This window comes from Theobroma cacao, chromosome 10 (assembly GCF_000208745.1).
Source record: "Theobroma cacao cultivar B97-61/B2 chromosome 10, Criollo_cocoa_genome_V2, whole genome shotgun sequence".
In the NCBI taxonomy this organism is placed as follows: Eukaryota; Viridiplantae; Streptophyta; class Magnoliopsida; order Malvales; family Malvaceae; genus Theobroma; species Theobroma cacao.
The window spans coordinates 2,814,786-2,833,652 of record NC_030859.1 but is presented as its reverse complement, the minus strand read 5'-3'; the positions used below and the strand labels follow the sequence as shown (position 1 = coordinate 2,833,652).

At 33.1% G+C, this 18,867-nt stretch overlaps 2 protein-coding genes across 2 annotated transcripts in view; both read right to left on the bottom strand.

Annotated features, from left to right (window-relative positions):
• Window positions 1-16,598, bottom strand: part of LOC18586215 (serine/threonine-protein phosphatase 6 regulatory ankyrin repeat subunit B) — an 87,546-nt gene extending 70,948 nt beyond the window's left edge. The window contains exon 1 of the mRNA XM_018128777.1: window positions 16,005-16,598. Coding sequence (XP_017984266.1) covers window positions 16,005-16,598 — 594 coding nt within the window. The remainder of the gene's footprint in view (window positions 1-16,004) is intronic.
• LOC18586211 (ankyrin repeat-containing protein At5g02620) lies at window positions 8,799-10,546 on the bottom strand. The gene is made up of 2 exons (XM_018129263.1): window positions 9,840-10,546; window positions 8,799-9,710 (listed from the first exon to the last, which is right to left on the bottom strand). The coding sequence occupies exons 1-2, from the start codon at window positions 10,440-10,442 to the stop codon at window positions 8,997-8,999; spliced, it is 1,317 nt and encodes a 438-aa protein (XP_017984752.1). The 5' UTR covers window positions 10,443-10,546; the 3' UTR covers window positions 8,799-8,996.

Here is an 18,867-nt window from a genome sequence, read left to right as displayed (position 1 = left end):
AATCGATTGTCACTTGTCATTTTGTCCACTTGATACATGCAAGCATTAACTTCAACATTCTCCCTTAATGATTGCTTGGAGAACCTTTAGTTAATCTCTATAATAGCTGAACTTTGGCTACCTCAGTGATTTGGTCAACATGTCAGTGAACTATTCTTCAAAACTGAAGTGATGAATAAGCACTTCATCACATTTTTCAACATCACTCAATAGATGATATTTGACACTGATGTGTTTTTGTTCTTCCATAGAAGACTGGATTTTTGACAGTAACAATTGTCAATTTATTATCCACAAACAACTCAGTTGGTTCTGTTTGAGGCATTCCAAAATGGAGGAGTACTTTCCTCATCCATGTAGCTTGGTTTGCAGCTATAACATCTATGATATACTCAACTTCAAAAGTAGTCTATGCTATTGTTCCTTGCTTGTGTAAACAAATTTGAAACTTGTTCTTCTTGAGCTGAGACTTGTTTTGTTGATGACCTCTCTTTTCTTTCTCCTTTGACTCACTAGGTTTCTTTCTTGGTGTTGGGTTACTCTTGACTTTGCCTTTGAATTTTGCACTCAAGGCGTTTTCTGAAACCTTCTTCACAACATTTTTTTGTAGATTATTCTCACCCAACAATCTCACCCGATTTGTTATTTGCATTACCTCATCTTTGCAGTACTTCAAAGTTTCATTTTCCTTCATCTTCATGACCTCAAACTCCCTTAATGGTGATGTTTAAAGAGAGAAGATATTGGTATTTGCCATGCTTTAAGGGTGGGTTGTTGCTTGGAGGGTTTTGTGGTGATATTTAGAGTTTTGGTCCCCTAAGAACTCAAATTGAGAGTTGATACCATGTTGTGTTTTGAGAGAAAGAGAGTAAATGACTGCTATAACACAACCTCTATTTTATATCTCTTAAACAAAGATGAACAAAGAGAAAAGGCCACAATAATTTCATTCATATTCAATATATATATACACAACTTCATTAACGCATATTATCAATAGATATAACATTTGTTAATACATAAGAAACAAGTATAAAACATGATTATCATAGTGACATACATAACTCCACATAGTGGTCTTCAACACTAAGTAAAACACATACAAACATGCATGATATCCAAGTAGATTGTCACTTGTCATTTTGTCCACTTGATATATGTAAGCATTAACTTCAACAAAAAGAACCACTTCGCTGAAAAGACCATTTATTAGAAACAGAATCATAAGGAAAAGCACGATGAGAAATGCTGCAGTGTTTTGAATATAAAACAAAAGAAACCTATTTGGATCCATGATTGATTTGCCTGCTCCATTTGAAACCTCACTAGAACCTGCTTGGCTTGTCGAACACCATCCGACGTGTTACAAATGGCTCGGTAGATTGCTGTTATTACCAACCTTACTTGTACTAGGAATGCATTGTGTGTCACTTGATATATTGAGTCTGGCCCTGAGTTACAATCATCATTAATTTTTTAGAAAATTCAGCCTTTGATTTATAGAGCTTAGCCATGGGTCTAGGCTTGGATATTGAGGAAGCAAAATTCTTGGCAGATTCGTTAATTAGAATTAATTAAAATTCTTGGATATTGATTGCTGTTATCTTGATTTATAAATCAAGATATACTAATCTAATTATATTTAATTAGAATTAATTAGATATACTAATCTAATTAATTCTAGTCAAACTACATTTAAAAATGAGAAAATTAAAAAGACAAAAAACAACAAAGAACTTGATTACGTAGATAATTACACGTGCAAATTTTACCCGGTGGTAGCTGCCAACGAAACTAACAACATATCAATTTCCAATGTCAACTTCTATTAATAAATTGATAGGAAACCGACACCATGTTAAAAGTGATATCAAAATGAGGATTGGCTCTACATTCAACATTAGACTTAAAAAAGTGTTGGGGTCCTAAATAGTTATTTATCTGCAAATTTATCCAATTTTGTAGCATGATTATTTCAATATAAAGTTGCTTCAACTTTAGCGCCGCGTATGAATCAGATGCATACTTCCTTTGTGCTCTCATTCTCTCCTTAAGTGTGCTTATTTGAATGGGGTAAAGGTATCAAAGCTTCAAAAGACACCTAAAAAAAAGCTAGGGAATAAAGGCATCTAGAGCCTCAGCCTTAACAGGGAGGGCTGTAGCTGACAATCACTGGCGGACCCACCTATATAAAGTGGTGTCACGTGATGTCATTCAATTGTTAAAAATTTATTTTAAATATATTATTTATTTAGAATTTTACATAATTAATAACAATAAAAAATTCAATAATTTTTTTATAATTTAATAAAAAGTGAGATAAAATTTTTTTGATAAAAGTAAATTTATTAAAAAAATAATTTATATACTAAAAAATTAAAAAAATTATAATTTAAAATTTTATTAAAAAAATTAAAACTTAAACTATACTCTTCCTTTTCAAAAATTCAAATATTACTTTTAAGACTTGCAAACAAACTTCTCTTCCTAATCTTTGTTTGCATTTTTTATTTTTTTAAAGCAACTCATCTATATTTTATTTGTTCAATTGTAAATAATTTTCAACATAAATAAAGTTTTTAAATATTTTATGCGTAAATATTTTTTAATTAATTTAATAATTTGGGACCAAAAAAAAATCTTTCTAATAGAAAATAGTATTGCTTATTAAACAATATATTGAAATTATGAATTTATTTATTTATTTTGTAAATATATTATTTGATTATTTAATTTTATGTGATTTGTAAATATTTATACTTAATTTTGATCAATGAATAGAAATTTGTCAAATTGTTAGTTGTTGAATATGTTATTGAAAAATGAGTAATAATTTTTAACAAGTTTTTGTCTAAATAAGTTATGAAAAAATATTTTAAAATATAAAAAATTATTTTACAAGACTCAAATTTTGAATAATTGTCATGCCTCTGACTCGAGGCACGATAGACGCCATATACTTGTAAGATGTAATCTTACAGACATGGAAGGTTTTAATACATATACCTTATAACACTATCTAAAAAAAACTAAAATACTTGAAGAATATAGTGATTCATAAAACTAAATCTATCGATAGAAAATTCAAAAGATCATAATTCGACAATATTTAAAATTAAGTTTACAAAACCATAAGGCTATTATGTCAAGATAGAAGTCTGAATACTAATTAAGACAGTTCAATGTTCATAATATTTAAATAAATCCTAAATAATTTAAATACTGCTAGATTAAACATCACTCTTCAAAATTTCTACGTAGTTGATCAAATCATAACCTGAAAAAAATTTTGAAGGAAGAAGTGAGTCCAACTACTCAGCAAGTAACTAACATCCCTTCAGTCGGGTTAAACATACTTAAAACATTTAGACCAAAATGTCATTAATATAAATATCAAAATAAATTATTAGGTAATCTTATTTAAAATCAAATACTTTAAAATTTCTACTTTCAGATAACAGAACAAACATATTTCACAAATATTTTAAATTTTAATAGTCTTCTGTAACATATTACAACCACACTTAATCCCTGTGGTATAGGTAAAAAATAAATCCATGATTAACCCCGATGGCACGGGTCAGAAATATATCAAAAGTAACTATTGGTTGCACTGAACAGATATCATAAGTGCCACTATTCTGTAATCGGTGGTACGATTGAGAGATCAATCTCTAATAACAGAATACATGTCGACATAGTCAACATTTAACCCCCATTGGCAAGGTTAGAGCATAGCCATACTAGGAGACAAAACAAAAACATATATTTTTAGATTACTCAAATTTTATAAAACAGTATATCAACTTTCTCAAGCATATCTCATACACCTTAAAAGCATATTTGTTTCAAACTAAATATTTATGTTTATATTCACGAAAATATATATGCATACATTATACAAAGTTATATACAAATTTCAAAATAAGAAATCACGTTTTGCATAAGCCACATTCTAAATCTAATACATAAAACTTATATACATATACATATACATTTTGCATGCTCAACCCAATTTTAATAAATCATAGGACAAAATATCATATATCATGTACAAATTCACATTGAGGTTAATTTTTTTAGGATGTGAAAACACCGAAGGGATATTGGTCACTTACCTGATTTTGTCAAGTTTACTTTCAAGCAGCAAATTAGATAATCCTCCTAGTTGCCTAATATAACAAGAAAATACATACAAAATCAGAACTGAATTTGCAAACAAATCCTACAAGGTGACTTCCATTGGCCATTATAAGCACTTAGGATGTATAGCAACCTCTATTATAATTTAAAAACATTTTCAATTGATAAGATAATATTTTATTATTATATATATTTTTGAATCAATAAAATTTCAAATAAAGTTGAGAATTTAAACTTAAATAATAAAATCAGGAAAGATTTTTAATTTCTGATAGAAAGATCACACTAATTTCATTCATAAAAAAATCATATTTATAATTTTTCATTAAATTTTGATATTTTAATAAAATTTACTAATTTAAGAAATAAATTTATAAAATGTAAATATATATACTTTTAGAAATAAAAATACAGTAGAAATCACATATCCAATATTTATGCAGTTTACAACATAATTTATCACATATTAATTAATATCATATTTTAAAAAAATTAATTTTTTTATTTTTTAAAATTTTTAGAATCTAGATGGCCATTTGACTTAATTTAAGCTCTTATAACTTTTAACCTGAATTATTTCCAGTGATAAAATCAATACCAATATGAAGTATTCACATCATACTATAACACCAAAATTTTTTGATTAAAAAGAACACAAAATTCTCAAGTTTTGAAAGTCAAAATTCTCAAAATCATTACAAAAATACTCAGACTTTTAGATTTTCATTGTCAATGAGCTTACTTTGAGGTTTTAATTCTATTAACACAGAAAGCTCCTAACCAAGCCATTGACACCAAATTAAACATCTCATTTCATACTACAAAAACCCTCAAAGAAACGATCAAAAATGTTACCGGAATATGAAGTTCTGGTTATTCAAAGTTGGGTTGTTAAAACTGTTAAAAACTAGATTTTCAATTAATTTCAAAAATTCTTATTTTCCTAACCGTAAGACCAAACGAGATGCTATAAAAATCATTGAAAAGATATTTCAAGACCTTTCCATTGGTACTCATTATGCCACCAGAAAGTCATCGAAAAAGTATTGGGTTTAAATAAAATTTTAAAACATATAAATAATTTGAAATTTTTGTATCCAAACTATGAAATACAACCCTAAACATATTTTAATCAGAAATCCCTTGAATAATTTTCTGTTTCCTCTGTCTTTCTTCTTCCTTGGTGTTAAGCTCTTCTGATTGCCTATCGTTTGAATCCAATGAAATAAACTAACATGAGTTTTTTGCCTTTTCTTTTAAACGTATTGAGATAAAATTGATTATTTTTATTTTAAAACATGATAAGATTAATTGATTGTTTTTTTTTAAATACAATAAGGTAAAATTGATTGATTTTCTTTTAAATGTGATAACGTAATCTGACACTAATTAAAATATATCTACTTTATTTTCAAAAAATATTTTATTGATTTATTTTGTGAGGGGTATTATAATAATAATAACATAATTTTACTAATGATGATATTTAATAATTTTTAAAATAAAATTATATTGAATTTATTTTTAATACTTTTCTAATATATTTAAATAAAAAATTTTCAATTAGTATTACTATTTTAATTATAATACTACTTAACCTATTAACAACCCGAACAGTTACGTTGCCAGTGATTTTCTTCCCTAAATGGAGACATCAAGTCACCGGCCCTGTTACAGGAGACTTGTGGTGGCACCAAGGCCTGGCCCGCAGAAGTAGCAGTGTACAATTAAGAGTAAAATTATAAATATTTAAAACAAAATAAAAAAATTATAAACTTTTAACATCTTTGGAAAGGGCGGGGGCCCTGCTAGCTCCCCCTCCCTCCGCCTCTGCGCAGGACCCAAGATAATACTCTTTGGGATCTCAAGACTGGATCCCCTCCACACCAACAGAAGTAAATGACAACAAAAATAAAAAAAACCTTAACCCCAAAGTCTATTACTTAAAGATAATTTTTTTAAAAAAATACTATACATAAAATAATTTACAATAAATGCTAATATTTTTTGTCAAAATTTTTATGATAAGTGAAAACGCAAAGTTTAATTTAAAACAAAAAGAATATTAATAACATATGAGCACAAATTATAAACGAAATAAAGTAAAACAAAAGATAAACTAAAAAGTAGAGATGATTTTATACAGGAGGAACTGAATTTATGGGCGGTACATTGTGATACAACAAATAAAGATACAGAACCGGGAATTGGAAATATCTAGATCCAGGGGCAGCCATCTTTTTATGTCTTCATTCAACATTAGGTGTCCGTATATCTTGAGGGGTGCGATGTCAACCAACGTTCTCATCGTGTTACTTCTAAGCAGAATAGAAACAGACCAAGTAAAAACAGACCAACATTGGAGCTATTATATCTACAATCAAGATGTAATAAAATTCAAATATTGCTGTAATGCATCTTTGAATTAAAATGGATCCTATCCAAAATAGATCATATAGACCGAGAAATAAGCAGAACTCCGTAATTAAAAGGATTCCTATCCAAGATGGACCATACATACCAGGTGCTAACCAGCATCCTAGAATTAAAACGCTAATTTTTTATACTCGGTAAGCAATACACATGAACATCGTACAAATAAAAACCAATGTTGAAAATGTACAGATGACTAGATATGCTAAATCAGTTGGCGATATGAAAGTTATTGATTGGTCGAAGGATATAGCAAGAAATGCAAGAAGTACTTGAAGAGAAGTCCTGAAGCCAGGAGGGAAAGGTTTAAGGAGACCCAATGTTAGGAAAAACGCTACTATGAAGACAGTATAGGCTGGAATATAAAATTGAAGTAAATCAACTTCATCCATGACCGATGTACCCGGAAATTTTTGATCATATCCTACAGTGAAATTGGAGTTTGAGGAGCTATCACCTTGCCATACCCAAAAAAATTACTTCTGATTCCTTCGTCACAGTCTTAAACATTTGTTCTTGAACTCTTGCCCTCCGCCAACCACGCAGAATATTAACGCTCTCTCTGTTATTAAGTTCGTGGGCAATAGCCAGTGCCGTCGAACCAGCCTGATTAGTTTTAAGCTTATCAGCCTTGCAGTTTAATAGCAGTTTGAGCATCTGCTTGATTGAGAGTATTGAGACATAAATAAAAGCCACAATCAATTGACCATGAAATACAATACCAATTACAGAATCCATTCATTTTTTAGTAAAAGTAAAATTAGTTAGAGGGATGAGATCCGACCTGGGGTTGATTATTTCGTCAAGCTATGTGCAAGGCAGTGTCTTCATTCCTGTCTTTTTGGTTCACCACATCCTGACAATAGTCACTCTTCCTAAGCATCCGGCAGAGGAGTTCAAGAGCCTCTAATCTATTGTTTCCCGTTGCAATGTGCAAAGGAGTCTCGTTTTTAGTTGTCATATCTTGGATGCATTCAGGACAAGCCTCCAGAAATCTAGTTAAGAGATCAAGATTTTGTTCACTCGTTATTGCATTGTGGAAAGGAGTCTCACCTTGCTTTCCTTTGACACGGACAAGATTTTTATTATTTTGGATGAGTTGTAACGCCAGCTCTTTATGCCCCTTTTCCACTGCGAGGTGAATGGGACTAAAGCCTTCTTGGTTTAGCTTCCTAGCAAATGACGGCTTTAAGATCATTATCTCCATTGCAAAGTCAATGCACCCTTCAGCTGCAGCTATGTGTAATGGAGTGTTGACAAACTCCATCTCTTTGGATTGATGCATATAATTCAACGATGTTTCCTTCTTGAGCAGCCCTCCTCAAACTTTCTTCCATAACAAGATTAGCGAAATTACAATGACAGGCCGAAAACAGAAAAGTGTAATTAAGAAAGCATGGAGGAAATTCACTTAAAAATAAAGAGTTGAGCAGCTCCCATCCATCCGGTAATCACAGTGAGGTGAGAAGGCTTAGAACAACGATAAATTGATAGGTAGTGAGGGCTTTGGCTAATTAGAGTGTAGTTGAAACAGCAATTGAAAGAGTAAAGAGAGGATGCATAGCGGTACCTTGACGAACTTACAAGGAAAAACGTGGGTGGCGTTTAGTCAACCGGGAAAGATTAAAAAACAGAAAAGGTAGAATAAAGGAGTTCTCTTGGAAAAAAAAGTAGTATATGTTATAAAATTTTCAATAATTAGGAGCACTAAGATGACAACTCTCTCTCATTACTTTATCCTGGTTTTTAAAATATATATTGAAGGCTGGATAGCACTTGCGACCATATGATATTCAAAAGTCCCATTGAGTGCCCTGGACAAAACTCAACTGATGCGGATTAAGATTCTTAATTCCCTCCCAGCGTCTCCTATCTCCAATTGATACAAAGGACAATATAGAGAATTGGATATTTTTGTTATATACGTGCTTGTCTTTATGCATTTGAGCATGCTTAGTGGGTTGTTAATGAGTTTTTTTATAATATTAAAATATTTAATTATAAAAAAAGTTATATAAAAATCTATCACTTATAAATATAAACGTTATATAGTACCTTACAGTACACATAAGTTTTTGAAAAATCTTATGAGCTTTATGAGTTAGATTAGATGGGACTATTTAGCGAAAAAAAATAGAAAAGAAAAGCTTGGGCCAGCCTTTAGTCCAAGCCTAAGCAAGATGCAAACCCAAAATTGCAAACAAGCATTTGAAGGGTAAACGATTTTACATTATGATGATAATGGAAATAATTAGCAAAAGGATGCCATGGATGGCGCCAGGGGATATGAAAATGAACATTTCTCTAGAAAAATCGCAATAAATTCAATCAACATTTTTAAATTCATCTCAACATTCTATGCTGAGAACATCTATCTATGCAAAGGCCAAAGCTAGAGGACGTGTATGTTTCCACCCCTCTTAAGATAACACTGAGAGGGTGAGTTCTCCCGAACTCTTGTTAACCTTCCATATTTTCAGAAGCCAATATAGATGAGCCCCAAATAACCAACACCCAGACGCAACAGCAATCACCAAAGTAAGCCAAATGTAATAAGTAAACGTTGCAGTTGGGGTTATGACCAGCGTCGACATGACATAGCAAATGACCAATGGCAGCAGCGGTAAGAGAACCAATTCACCATTAGGACCAATTATCAGAAACAGAACCGTAAGGAAAAGTGTGGTGAGAAATGCTGCAGTGTTTGGAACATAAAACCAAAGAAAACTATTTGTATCCATAACTGATCTACCTGCTCCGCTCGGAACCTGAGTGGGACCTGCTTCAGCTTGTCGAACACCGCCGGGCGGGTTGAAAATGGCTTGGTAGGTTGCTGTTATTACTAACCCGGCTAGTACCAGGAACGCATTGCGTGTGTCACTTGGTATATTGAGTCTGGCCCGAGTTACAATTATCATTAATCTCTCAGAAAATTCAACCTTTGAACTAAAGAGCTCAGCCAAGGGTGTGGATTCTGGAATTGAGGAAGCATTTAAACCTCCTGCCTGTCTTAGAATGTCCACAGCCTTCCTGTTGTCGACTTGCCCTTGGCATTGTAAAACATCCAGAGCCGTCAAACCATTCAAATTGATTATGTTCCTTCGAATTCCACATTCCAACAAGAGTCTTATCATCTGCTCCATAGATTCATATAAGAAAAAAGAAAAAACAAATGTCTGTTTATTGACAAATTAAGTTAACATAAGGAAAAAAAATTTAGACTTATTTAGTATAGTTAATGAGAGAGGATTATTAGATCGTGCCTCTGCTTGATTTTGGCTGTTGGCTGCAGCTACGTGCAATACTGTGTTGCCATCCTTGTCTTTCCAGTTCATGACTTCAATTTCCCAGAATCCACCATCTTTGTTGTGAGTCCGTCGTAGCCAACGTGCCAGGACTTCAAGCGCTTCAACATGGTTGTTTTCTGCCGCAATATGCAGAGCAGTTTTACCGCCAACAGTCACATCTTTGATGCATTGAGGGCAAGCTACAAGAAACTTAGCCAAAAGATCAATGTCTCCTAGTTCAGCTGCGTAATGCAGAAGGGTCACACCTTTTTTCCCCTTGACTCGAACCAGGTCTTTGTTGATTTTCAGTAGCTCATATAGTAACTGAGTTTGGTGTTTTTGCAAAGCAAGGTGCAATGGGGTAAAACCATCTGGATTAATCTTTGAGGCAAACGATGGCTTCAAGTTCATCATCTCCACTGCAAAATCAACTTGCCCTGCAGCTGCAGCTTCGTGCAGAGGAGTATCAATGAAAGGAACCGCATCGATGGTCTCCAAAAGGTGTGGATCTTCTTGAAATTGCTCGTATAGGGCGTCGATGTTTCCTGCTCGAGCAGCTTCCCTCAATACCCTAGCCATGAAGCCTGTAAAAATCTGCTGCAACAGCGTTATCCATGCATTGACAAATAAACTACTAAAGGGTGTTCGTCTGCTTCACTTTTTTTGGCAACAATCTTGGAAGCTAAGATATTCTCAAATTCTCTGTCAGGGTCTTTTAGCCTCCATAAAGATCGACAACAAGCATAAAATTTTGAGTATTGGTTGGCTTTGAATTTTGCTTTTGGCTGATGTGCAATCTCCTAAACAATTTTCATTGCCCCTTACATTATTGTACTTTTAAACCAAGATGGTATTAAGCATGTCATGTGTTCCAAAAAGAAATATATATTATATACACAAATATATATATATATATATATATATATATATATATTACAAATAAAAAGATTATGTGGAAGAATGCTGATCACAAAATATTTTAATGCAGCTTTTGCCATTAATTGTAAATTTTATATTATTATTTATCGGATTTAGAAAGTTAGTACTTTAAAAAAACTTTTTAAAGTTATAATATTAAGTAATATATTTGTCTAATACATTAGAATTTATAACAAAAGTATTACTATAAATAAAAATATTAATTAACTTTAAAAAGTACTCTAAGGATTTGTAACAAAACTTTATTTTTTATTTTAAATAATAGTATCAGCCATAGGCCATAGTTCAATGGCAAAGATGCTAGGCGTGCAGATTAAGAAAAGCAGAGCATGTATAACATCTCTTTTACATTCTTTATTGGAGAACTTCTAAAGCTAGGGCAAAGGAATCTTACACAATCGGCCTTTGTTCCTTCCAATTTACTTTAACTTTTGCATTTTAATTCATTTAACTAGATTGACATTACCAATTTAAATCATATTATATTAGAAGCACAATTATTGTAGGATATTTTGAATTTTAAATAAAAAAGTTGTTTTTTCATACTTATCTTTCCATGTATATATATATATATATATATATATATAAATCTAGTACAGTCGATTAAGTATTTTGTGATTAATAAATGTACATGTTTTAAAAATAATTAAAATTTAATAATTGTAAAATTGAGATGAAAATAATTATAAAATGATATAAATCCCCGATGAGAAGTTATCTTGAAAGTCGGATTGAAATTGCCCTAGTCTTTCATCCCAAAATAATTATAGAAGAGTTCCCATTACTGTTGTCCCTTGACAGGGTAATGCTTGTGAAATTGAACTTCCTTCTCTAGTGGCGTTAATAATTTTGGGGGTATTGGAGCTAACAGCCTCTGAGGTAGATGAACTACTGTTATCTCCCTGCCAAAACACCTCCAGGTGGACTAAATGAAGCTTGGAGAGTGGCTATTATAATTAGCACAGCAACTACCAGAAGACTAAAAGCACAGTAATAGAAGAAATACATGTACTCTACCTATCGTTGCTACTGAACTTTTTTCTTTTAAAGCAAAATATTTGTTCTTACATTGCTCACGTATTAAAGCCCTCTCATGTGCTTATATTAACTACAAGTGCTCATACTCTTTTATTTTAATTGCAATACCTAAGCTTGGCCAAAAGAAACAAAAACCATTGCAATAACTAAGCGTTCATGTTGTTTATTATAAAATAAACTTAGGATTTAGAGTGTGTTTGGCAGGTATCTTAGGTTTTTTAGAAACAGCAACGTTGAGAGTTAGGGCATAAGTGAAACGGTGCACTTCACATTTCCTTCTTTCTGGCTTCACAAAACACTGCTCTGTTCAGTCTTCTTCACTTATTCGCAGGTGGTCTTCATCTTCCATCCTACTTCTTATTCTTTATTCTTGCTTATTTCCAGCATTTTTTATTTACAGTTCCCATTTAACACTCTTCCTCAAGAGGAAGCGTGATCATTGAGAACGTTCATCTTGTTCATCAAGTTGCAAAATTGCCTTGGCTACAGTGCCTTAGTGAATAAATCAGCAACCTGCAGCTCAGTTGGTGCGTATACTAGTCTGGTGATTCCAGTTAGGACTTTCTCCCTTATGAAGTGGCAATCCATTTCTATGTGCTTCATCAGTAGTTTTGACTAATTGTCACAATAAAGATTTATTGTTTCATCATGACATGACTCCAAGATCAGTTAGCAAGGATTTCATCCAAATGACTTCACAACATGTGGTAGCCATGGACCTATACTCTTCTTGTGTTGATCTTCCGGCTCATACTTGTTACTTCTTTGATTTCTAGCTTACCAATGACTCCCCAACAAATATGCAATACCTTCTTATGGATCTTTGAATCTCTAGACAACCTACCCAGTCACTATCTGAATAGGTAAAGATCTTTAACTTGGAATCTGACTTCATCAAAATCCCTTGCCCTGAAGCTTTTTTTAAATATCTTAGCACTCTATGAGCTGCTGTGAGGTGTTTCTTTTTTGGTTTCTCCATGAACTGAGAAAGAACTTGGACTGCATATGTGATGTCTGGCCTTGTGAATGTTAGGTATAAAAGCTTTCCTATCAATTGTCTATAACTGGTTTGATCATTTAATTTTTCTTCCTTTGCAGCCCTGCTCAGTTTATGGTTGTAGTCTATTGGTGTTGATGTAGGTTTGAATCCAAGTAAGCCTTGACTTTCTAACAAATCCAAGGTATATTTCCTCTGACATATGGATATACCTAGTGTTGATTGATGAACCTAGGTCTTTTAACATAAACTGTGATTTTAGATATTCCTTTACATTATTTTATGCTTTGCTTGATGTGCTTCCCACTCTAATGTCATCTACATAGACCAATAGAGCACTAAAATCTCCATTTTCTTTCTTCATAATGAATAAGGAATAATCTGAAATTGATTGCTTGAACTATACTTTCAAATGGATGCTGTAAGCTTGGCATTCCACTGCTCGGATGCTTGTTTAAGTCCATAAAAGGACTTGTGCAGCTTGTAAACTAATTTTGATCCAACATCATCCTTGTGGGAGTTCCATATACACTCCTCCTCCAAGTCTCCATTCAAGAATGCATTGTTTATGTCAAGTTGAGATAATGTCCATTTGTTTGCTGCTGCTAAGGCAAGGAATACTCTGATTGTGGTTTGTTTTGCCACAGGACTGAAGGTTTCTTGATAGTTAAAACCTTCAACTTGGTTGTATCCCTTAGCTACTAGACAAGCTTTGTATCTCTCTATATCTCCATTGGCTCTCAACCTGACTTTGTATACCCATTTATATCCAATTGTATGGGAGTCTTAAGGCAATGGTACTATACTCCACATTTGATTATCCTCCAAAGCCCTCAGCTAAACTTCCATAGCATCTCTCCAATGTGAATGGCTCGCAACTTCTTGGTAAGAACTTGGTTCATGGATATATGACATGGGCATAGTGAAGGCTCTATGTGTTGGTGACAGGTTTTGACATGATAGGTAATTGGTTATAGGTATGGTGTGGTTGAATTTTTATGAGGTGGTAGTTCAGTGTAGTACTTACCAGGTATTTAGGTGTTTGTCCATGTCTAGAGCTTCTCCTAAGTGGTTGGATTGGGTCAACAAGGTCAACATCATTTTCTGTTTTAGGTTCATCAATGTGCATACTATGTATAGGTGATGGAATATATGAATGGCTATCATTTTCTAATGTGGTAGCATGTTCTGCACTGGATGAAGGGTCATTTACATGTAATTCAGTTGATATGTGCTCATGTAAAGGAGAACTTGTTAGGTCAAAGTCAAAATCATTCACGGACGTAGAATGCATACCATGTGTTTGATAAAAAGCAGAATATCGTGAATCATGCTGTGAAAGGTTGAAAGGGAATACATTCTTATGGAAAACAACATTCCTTGGTGTTATGACTTTATGTGCATCCATATCATAGACTTTATACCCTTTTACATAGTTCGAATATCCTATAAAAACACATTTATTGGCTCTACTCTCAAAATTTTTTCTGTTATGTGCTAGTGTGGAACAAAGCACAAACATCCAAAAACTCTAAAGTAGTCATAGGCTAGTGGCTTGCTGTGCAGTAGTTGATATGGTGACTTGTTTTTAAGGACCTTGGTTGGTATTCTATTAATGATATGAATGTTAATAAGCATTGTGTCTCCCCAAAAGTGAATTGGGAGCTTTGGCTGATGCATAAGGAACCTTGCCACTACTAGGATGTGCTGGTGCTTCCTTTCTATAACTCCATTTTGTTTTGGAGTATCAATGCAGGACAAGTGATGAATTATGGCAATTCTTGCATAAAAATCAGTTAGGTCAAATTCTTTGCCGTTAAGCATTTGATTGAAGTGTTGTATTGTCTTTGAACAAAATTGTTAAAAGGGGGAATAATTGACCTTTCATTAAAAAAATCCAAGTACCAAACTACAGACTTTATCCAAGTGACTAAAATATAAGATTCCTATATGTCTCTTCTCTGAATACCAAGCTACAGACTTTATCCAATGTTGGAATTGAATCCATGAGAATTAAAACGATAGGGAAAACTTAGTTAATCTGGTGATGAAGAGGGAAAACTTAGTTAATTAAAACAACTAACAACTAACTAACATTTGTAAGGAATAAAATAACAGATGAAATTCTAAAAACAGCAGTTGAGAGACAGTGCATAAGCGAAACGGTGCACTTCAGATTTCCTTCTTCCTTGCTTCACAAAATGGTGCGCACTGCTCAACTCAGTCTTCTTCATTTATTTGCAAGTGGTCTTCTTCTTCCATCCTGATTCCGATTCTTTATTCTTGCTTATATCTAGCGCTATTTATTTACAATTCTCATTTAACAATCAATACCATGTCAATGATTTCAGTAGAAGAATTTTAATAGTATTAGCAACTGGACTAACATTAATAAATTTTAAAAATATAAAAATTTGATTTATATAAATTATAAAAAGGGTATTAAATTCAATATTTATAAAGTAAGAAATTAATTTCTTTTGCGACGGATACGCATGCCAATTACAAAAAGTGAGCTGCCAATTATGTAAGCAGCAGCAAAAGCAACCCAACCGGCATATGGCGGTGGCGATATGATAACATGTGCAACAATGTAGCAAAACCAGATCAAAATGAATAGTATAGCCACAAAACGTGCGATTTTGCTGGCAACTGTCTGGATGATGAACACTGCTAAAAACCACGTAATTGCAAAAGCTGCGAGATTTGAAGTATAGAACAAAATAAACATGTAAGGCTTGAGGACTGACTTCCCCGCAGCTTCAGCACCACCCGGCGGGCTGAGAAGAGCTTGGTAAGTCATCGTTAGAATCAGAGCAAATACGACTAGCAACGCATTGATTGTATCTATATTCATCTTCGAAATATCATACGACAGTTGGTCCAAATCCGTCTCCATAGATGATTTGGTAAATACTGACAGTGGAGAGACTGGATCTTCAGCCCGTTTCAGAATGTTCACACTCTCTCCGCTGTCAACTCGAGCTTGTTCTTGTAAGACACGCAAAGCTGTAAAACCACTCTGATTAACCGCATTGCTATCAACCTTCTGGCTTTCTATTAACAGTTTGATCATCTGCGTATATAAAATCCACAACTAATTGGCAAATGATATATAACACTATGCCAATAAATTCTCATTTCTCTTAGGATGAGAAAAATGGTACCTGGGTTTGGTTATTTGATGCGGCTATGTGCAGCACAGTGTTTCCATCCTTGTCCTGTAAGTTTAGGATTCTTCTTTTCTCCATGTTGTGGCATTCGCGTGTCTTCTGAATCCAAAACAGTATGGCTTGGAAAGCTTCTAAATTATTATTTTGTGCTGCAATATGCAGAGCAGTCTCTTTTCGAATAGTCGAATCAAAGATAGAATTGGGGCAATTCTCCAGAAATTTAGACAGAAGCGGAACATTTCCTTCGCTGACTGCATGATGAAGAGGAGTGTAACCCTCCCTCCCTTTGACGCGAACAAGATCTTTATCAATTGATAGGAGATCATCCACCATCTTTTCTTGTTTCTCTTGCAAGGCTAGGTGAATGGGGCTAAAGCAGCGTTGGTTGAGCTTCCTAGCGAATGATGGCTTTAAGTTCATCAACCCCATTGCAAACTCAGTGTGCCCTTCAGCTGCAGCTATGTGCAGTGGAGTATCAACGAACTCCATCTCATCGATGCGTCGTAAAACATCCGCGTCACCTTCGATTAAATCATACAAGGCATCTATATTTCCTGATTGAGCTGCACTCCTCAACCTTTCATCCATCGGTAAGATTGAATAATAATCTTTGGAAAATAACTGAAAGGGTTAGTCGATTTATTGCAGATATAGAGTAGAAAGAGAATGAAGTAAACAAGAGTGAGAAGGAAAGAGGAGACTGGTTCCGTTTGTATAACAATTGGCCTCGGAAATGGTTGATTTTTGTCAGTCGCGCTGTAAGGCGCGTGCCTTCATTCTTAGTTAAGGCCCTCCAGAATTTGCATCTACCCTACACTTTGAGTATAAAGAGAGGGTGCACTGCACAGGAGTACCTTGACGAACTTACAAGGAAAAACCTCAGTGCTTTTTAGTCAACCGGGAAAGATTAAAAAACAGAAAAGGCCGAATAAAGTAGTTTTCGTGGTAAAACAGTAGTATATATTATAAAATTTTCGATAGTTTGGACCACTATGATGACAACTCTCTCTCTCTACTTGAATCTGGTTTTAATGTATATTCAAGGCGGGATAGCACATGTGGCTATGTAATTTTCAAAACTTATGGACTGCTCATAAGAGTAAAAAATCAATGTGACGACAACACTTTAGGATTGCGTGAAGTCAAAGAAAGGGAGAGATGGCTCTTGAAATTTTTTATCACTCATCATGGTTGGGAAAGAGGTCATTAATTAATTATTGAATTAGATTCAATGATTGCAATGTATTGGATTCATAATGCAAAAATCACTTTACTATTTGAAGTCGTTTCAAAAAATTAATTTATTTTAAAATTTTATTTGTTGTAGTTTTTTTAATATCTTTTGAAGAGTTAAGATTCTATGCATTGGTTTTTTTTATTTTATTTTTTTGTGCTCATTGGATTGGAATAGACATTATCGTAGAGGGCCTTGACAATACCTATTCCAACCTCTCAAGGAATGGCCATCACGAAACAAATGATTGATTTGACTGGTATTAGGAATATTAGGTGAATGACTATGCCATTCCCCTCAACCAAACACGTTGTACAAGTTTGAATGACTAGTGCTCTCAATCTTCAATATATTTCAAAATTGAATAACCAATCCCTAAAATTAGGTGAACTTTAAAAAATGCTTTTGTTATGTTTGTGGAAACGCCACTTTAATTTTGGTTCAATTTTCAAATTTTGAAATGATAGAATGAGTTAGAATGAAAACAAAAACTAACACTCGACAAAGCCTTTAAGGTTGATAACCAAATTAAGTTTTAAACGCAAAAATTTACACTCAAATTTTAACAAAAAATATAATGCTATTCAATTATTCAAAAAAATATATTAATTCCCTAATAACTAAATCTAAGGGTTTTTTTTTATAATACCCTAATCTTACTTAACTTAAATTTAAAGTGCAAGTAAAGTAAATTTAAACAAAAATGTATTCGACCCTAAACTTCTTTGAAATATAAGAAAAGTAAATTCCCAAACTTATACTTACTTGTCATCCAAATAAATTAAAAAAAAAATCATATTATTCCTATGATCCTAAAATTACTTGTCATCTGCTAGCTATCTACATCATGAAATGGTCAGGTTAGCCAATTAACCCATTTAACAAGTGGAAAAAAAAATCAATTTTTTTTATAAGTGACCATTGTACTTCAATTGTCTCATGATAAACAAAATTTACAAAAGAAAAAGACTCTGTTTGTCAATGTTATAGTTTTTTGCTCATGACAATAATTTGATTACGTAAACAATTACCCGTGTGTAATTTTTGTTGCATGGTAGCTGCAAATTGAAATAACAAAATATCAATATCCAGTACCAACTTTCTTTTAATAAAATGATAAGGAACAATACCATGCTAAAAAGTGATATCAAAATGAGGATTGGATCTACATTGAACATTAGACTTAAAAAGTGTTGGGTTCCTAAATACTTTTTATCTACGAATTTAATCAATTTTGCAGCATGATTACAGTAAAGCACAGTGCAGCAACCGAAAAATAGAATATTTCAATGTAAATTTCCTTCCACTTTAGCTCTGCCTCTGCATATGAAGCAAATGCATGCTTCATTTATGCTCTCAGTCTCCCCTTAAACAAATCTAGGAAACGGCAATAACAGCAACATAATAAAGACGAGGGACAGAGATGTAGTCCATTTGGACCAATAGGAAAGCAATAGAACCACCTTAGAGGAGAAATGCTGTTAGACCAAGAGTGGTCCAGAGGGTTAATGTGTTATATATAGTCCAGAACACAGAAAAAGTACAAGAGGGTTAACATATATTTACTGTTTTGAAATTAAAAACAATATGCTTTACTAATACTATATATAAAATAATTTACAA

What these genes read in the sequence shown, in the direction of transcription:
- LOC18586211 (XM_018129263.1), bottom strand. Translation starts at nt 10,442, where the DNA reads ATGGCTAGGGTATTGAGGGAAGCTGCTCGAGCAGGAAACATCGACGCC. An exon ending in ACAGCCAAAATCAAGCAGAG is followed by an intron (nt 9,711 to 9,839) that starts GCACGATCTAAT and finishes TCTATGGAGCAG; the next exon opens with ATGATAAGACTCTTGTTGGA.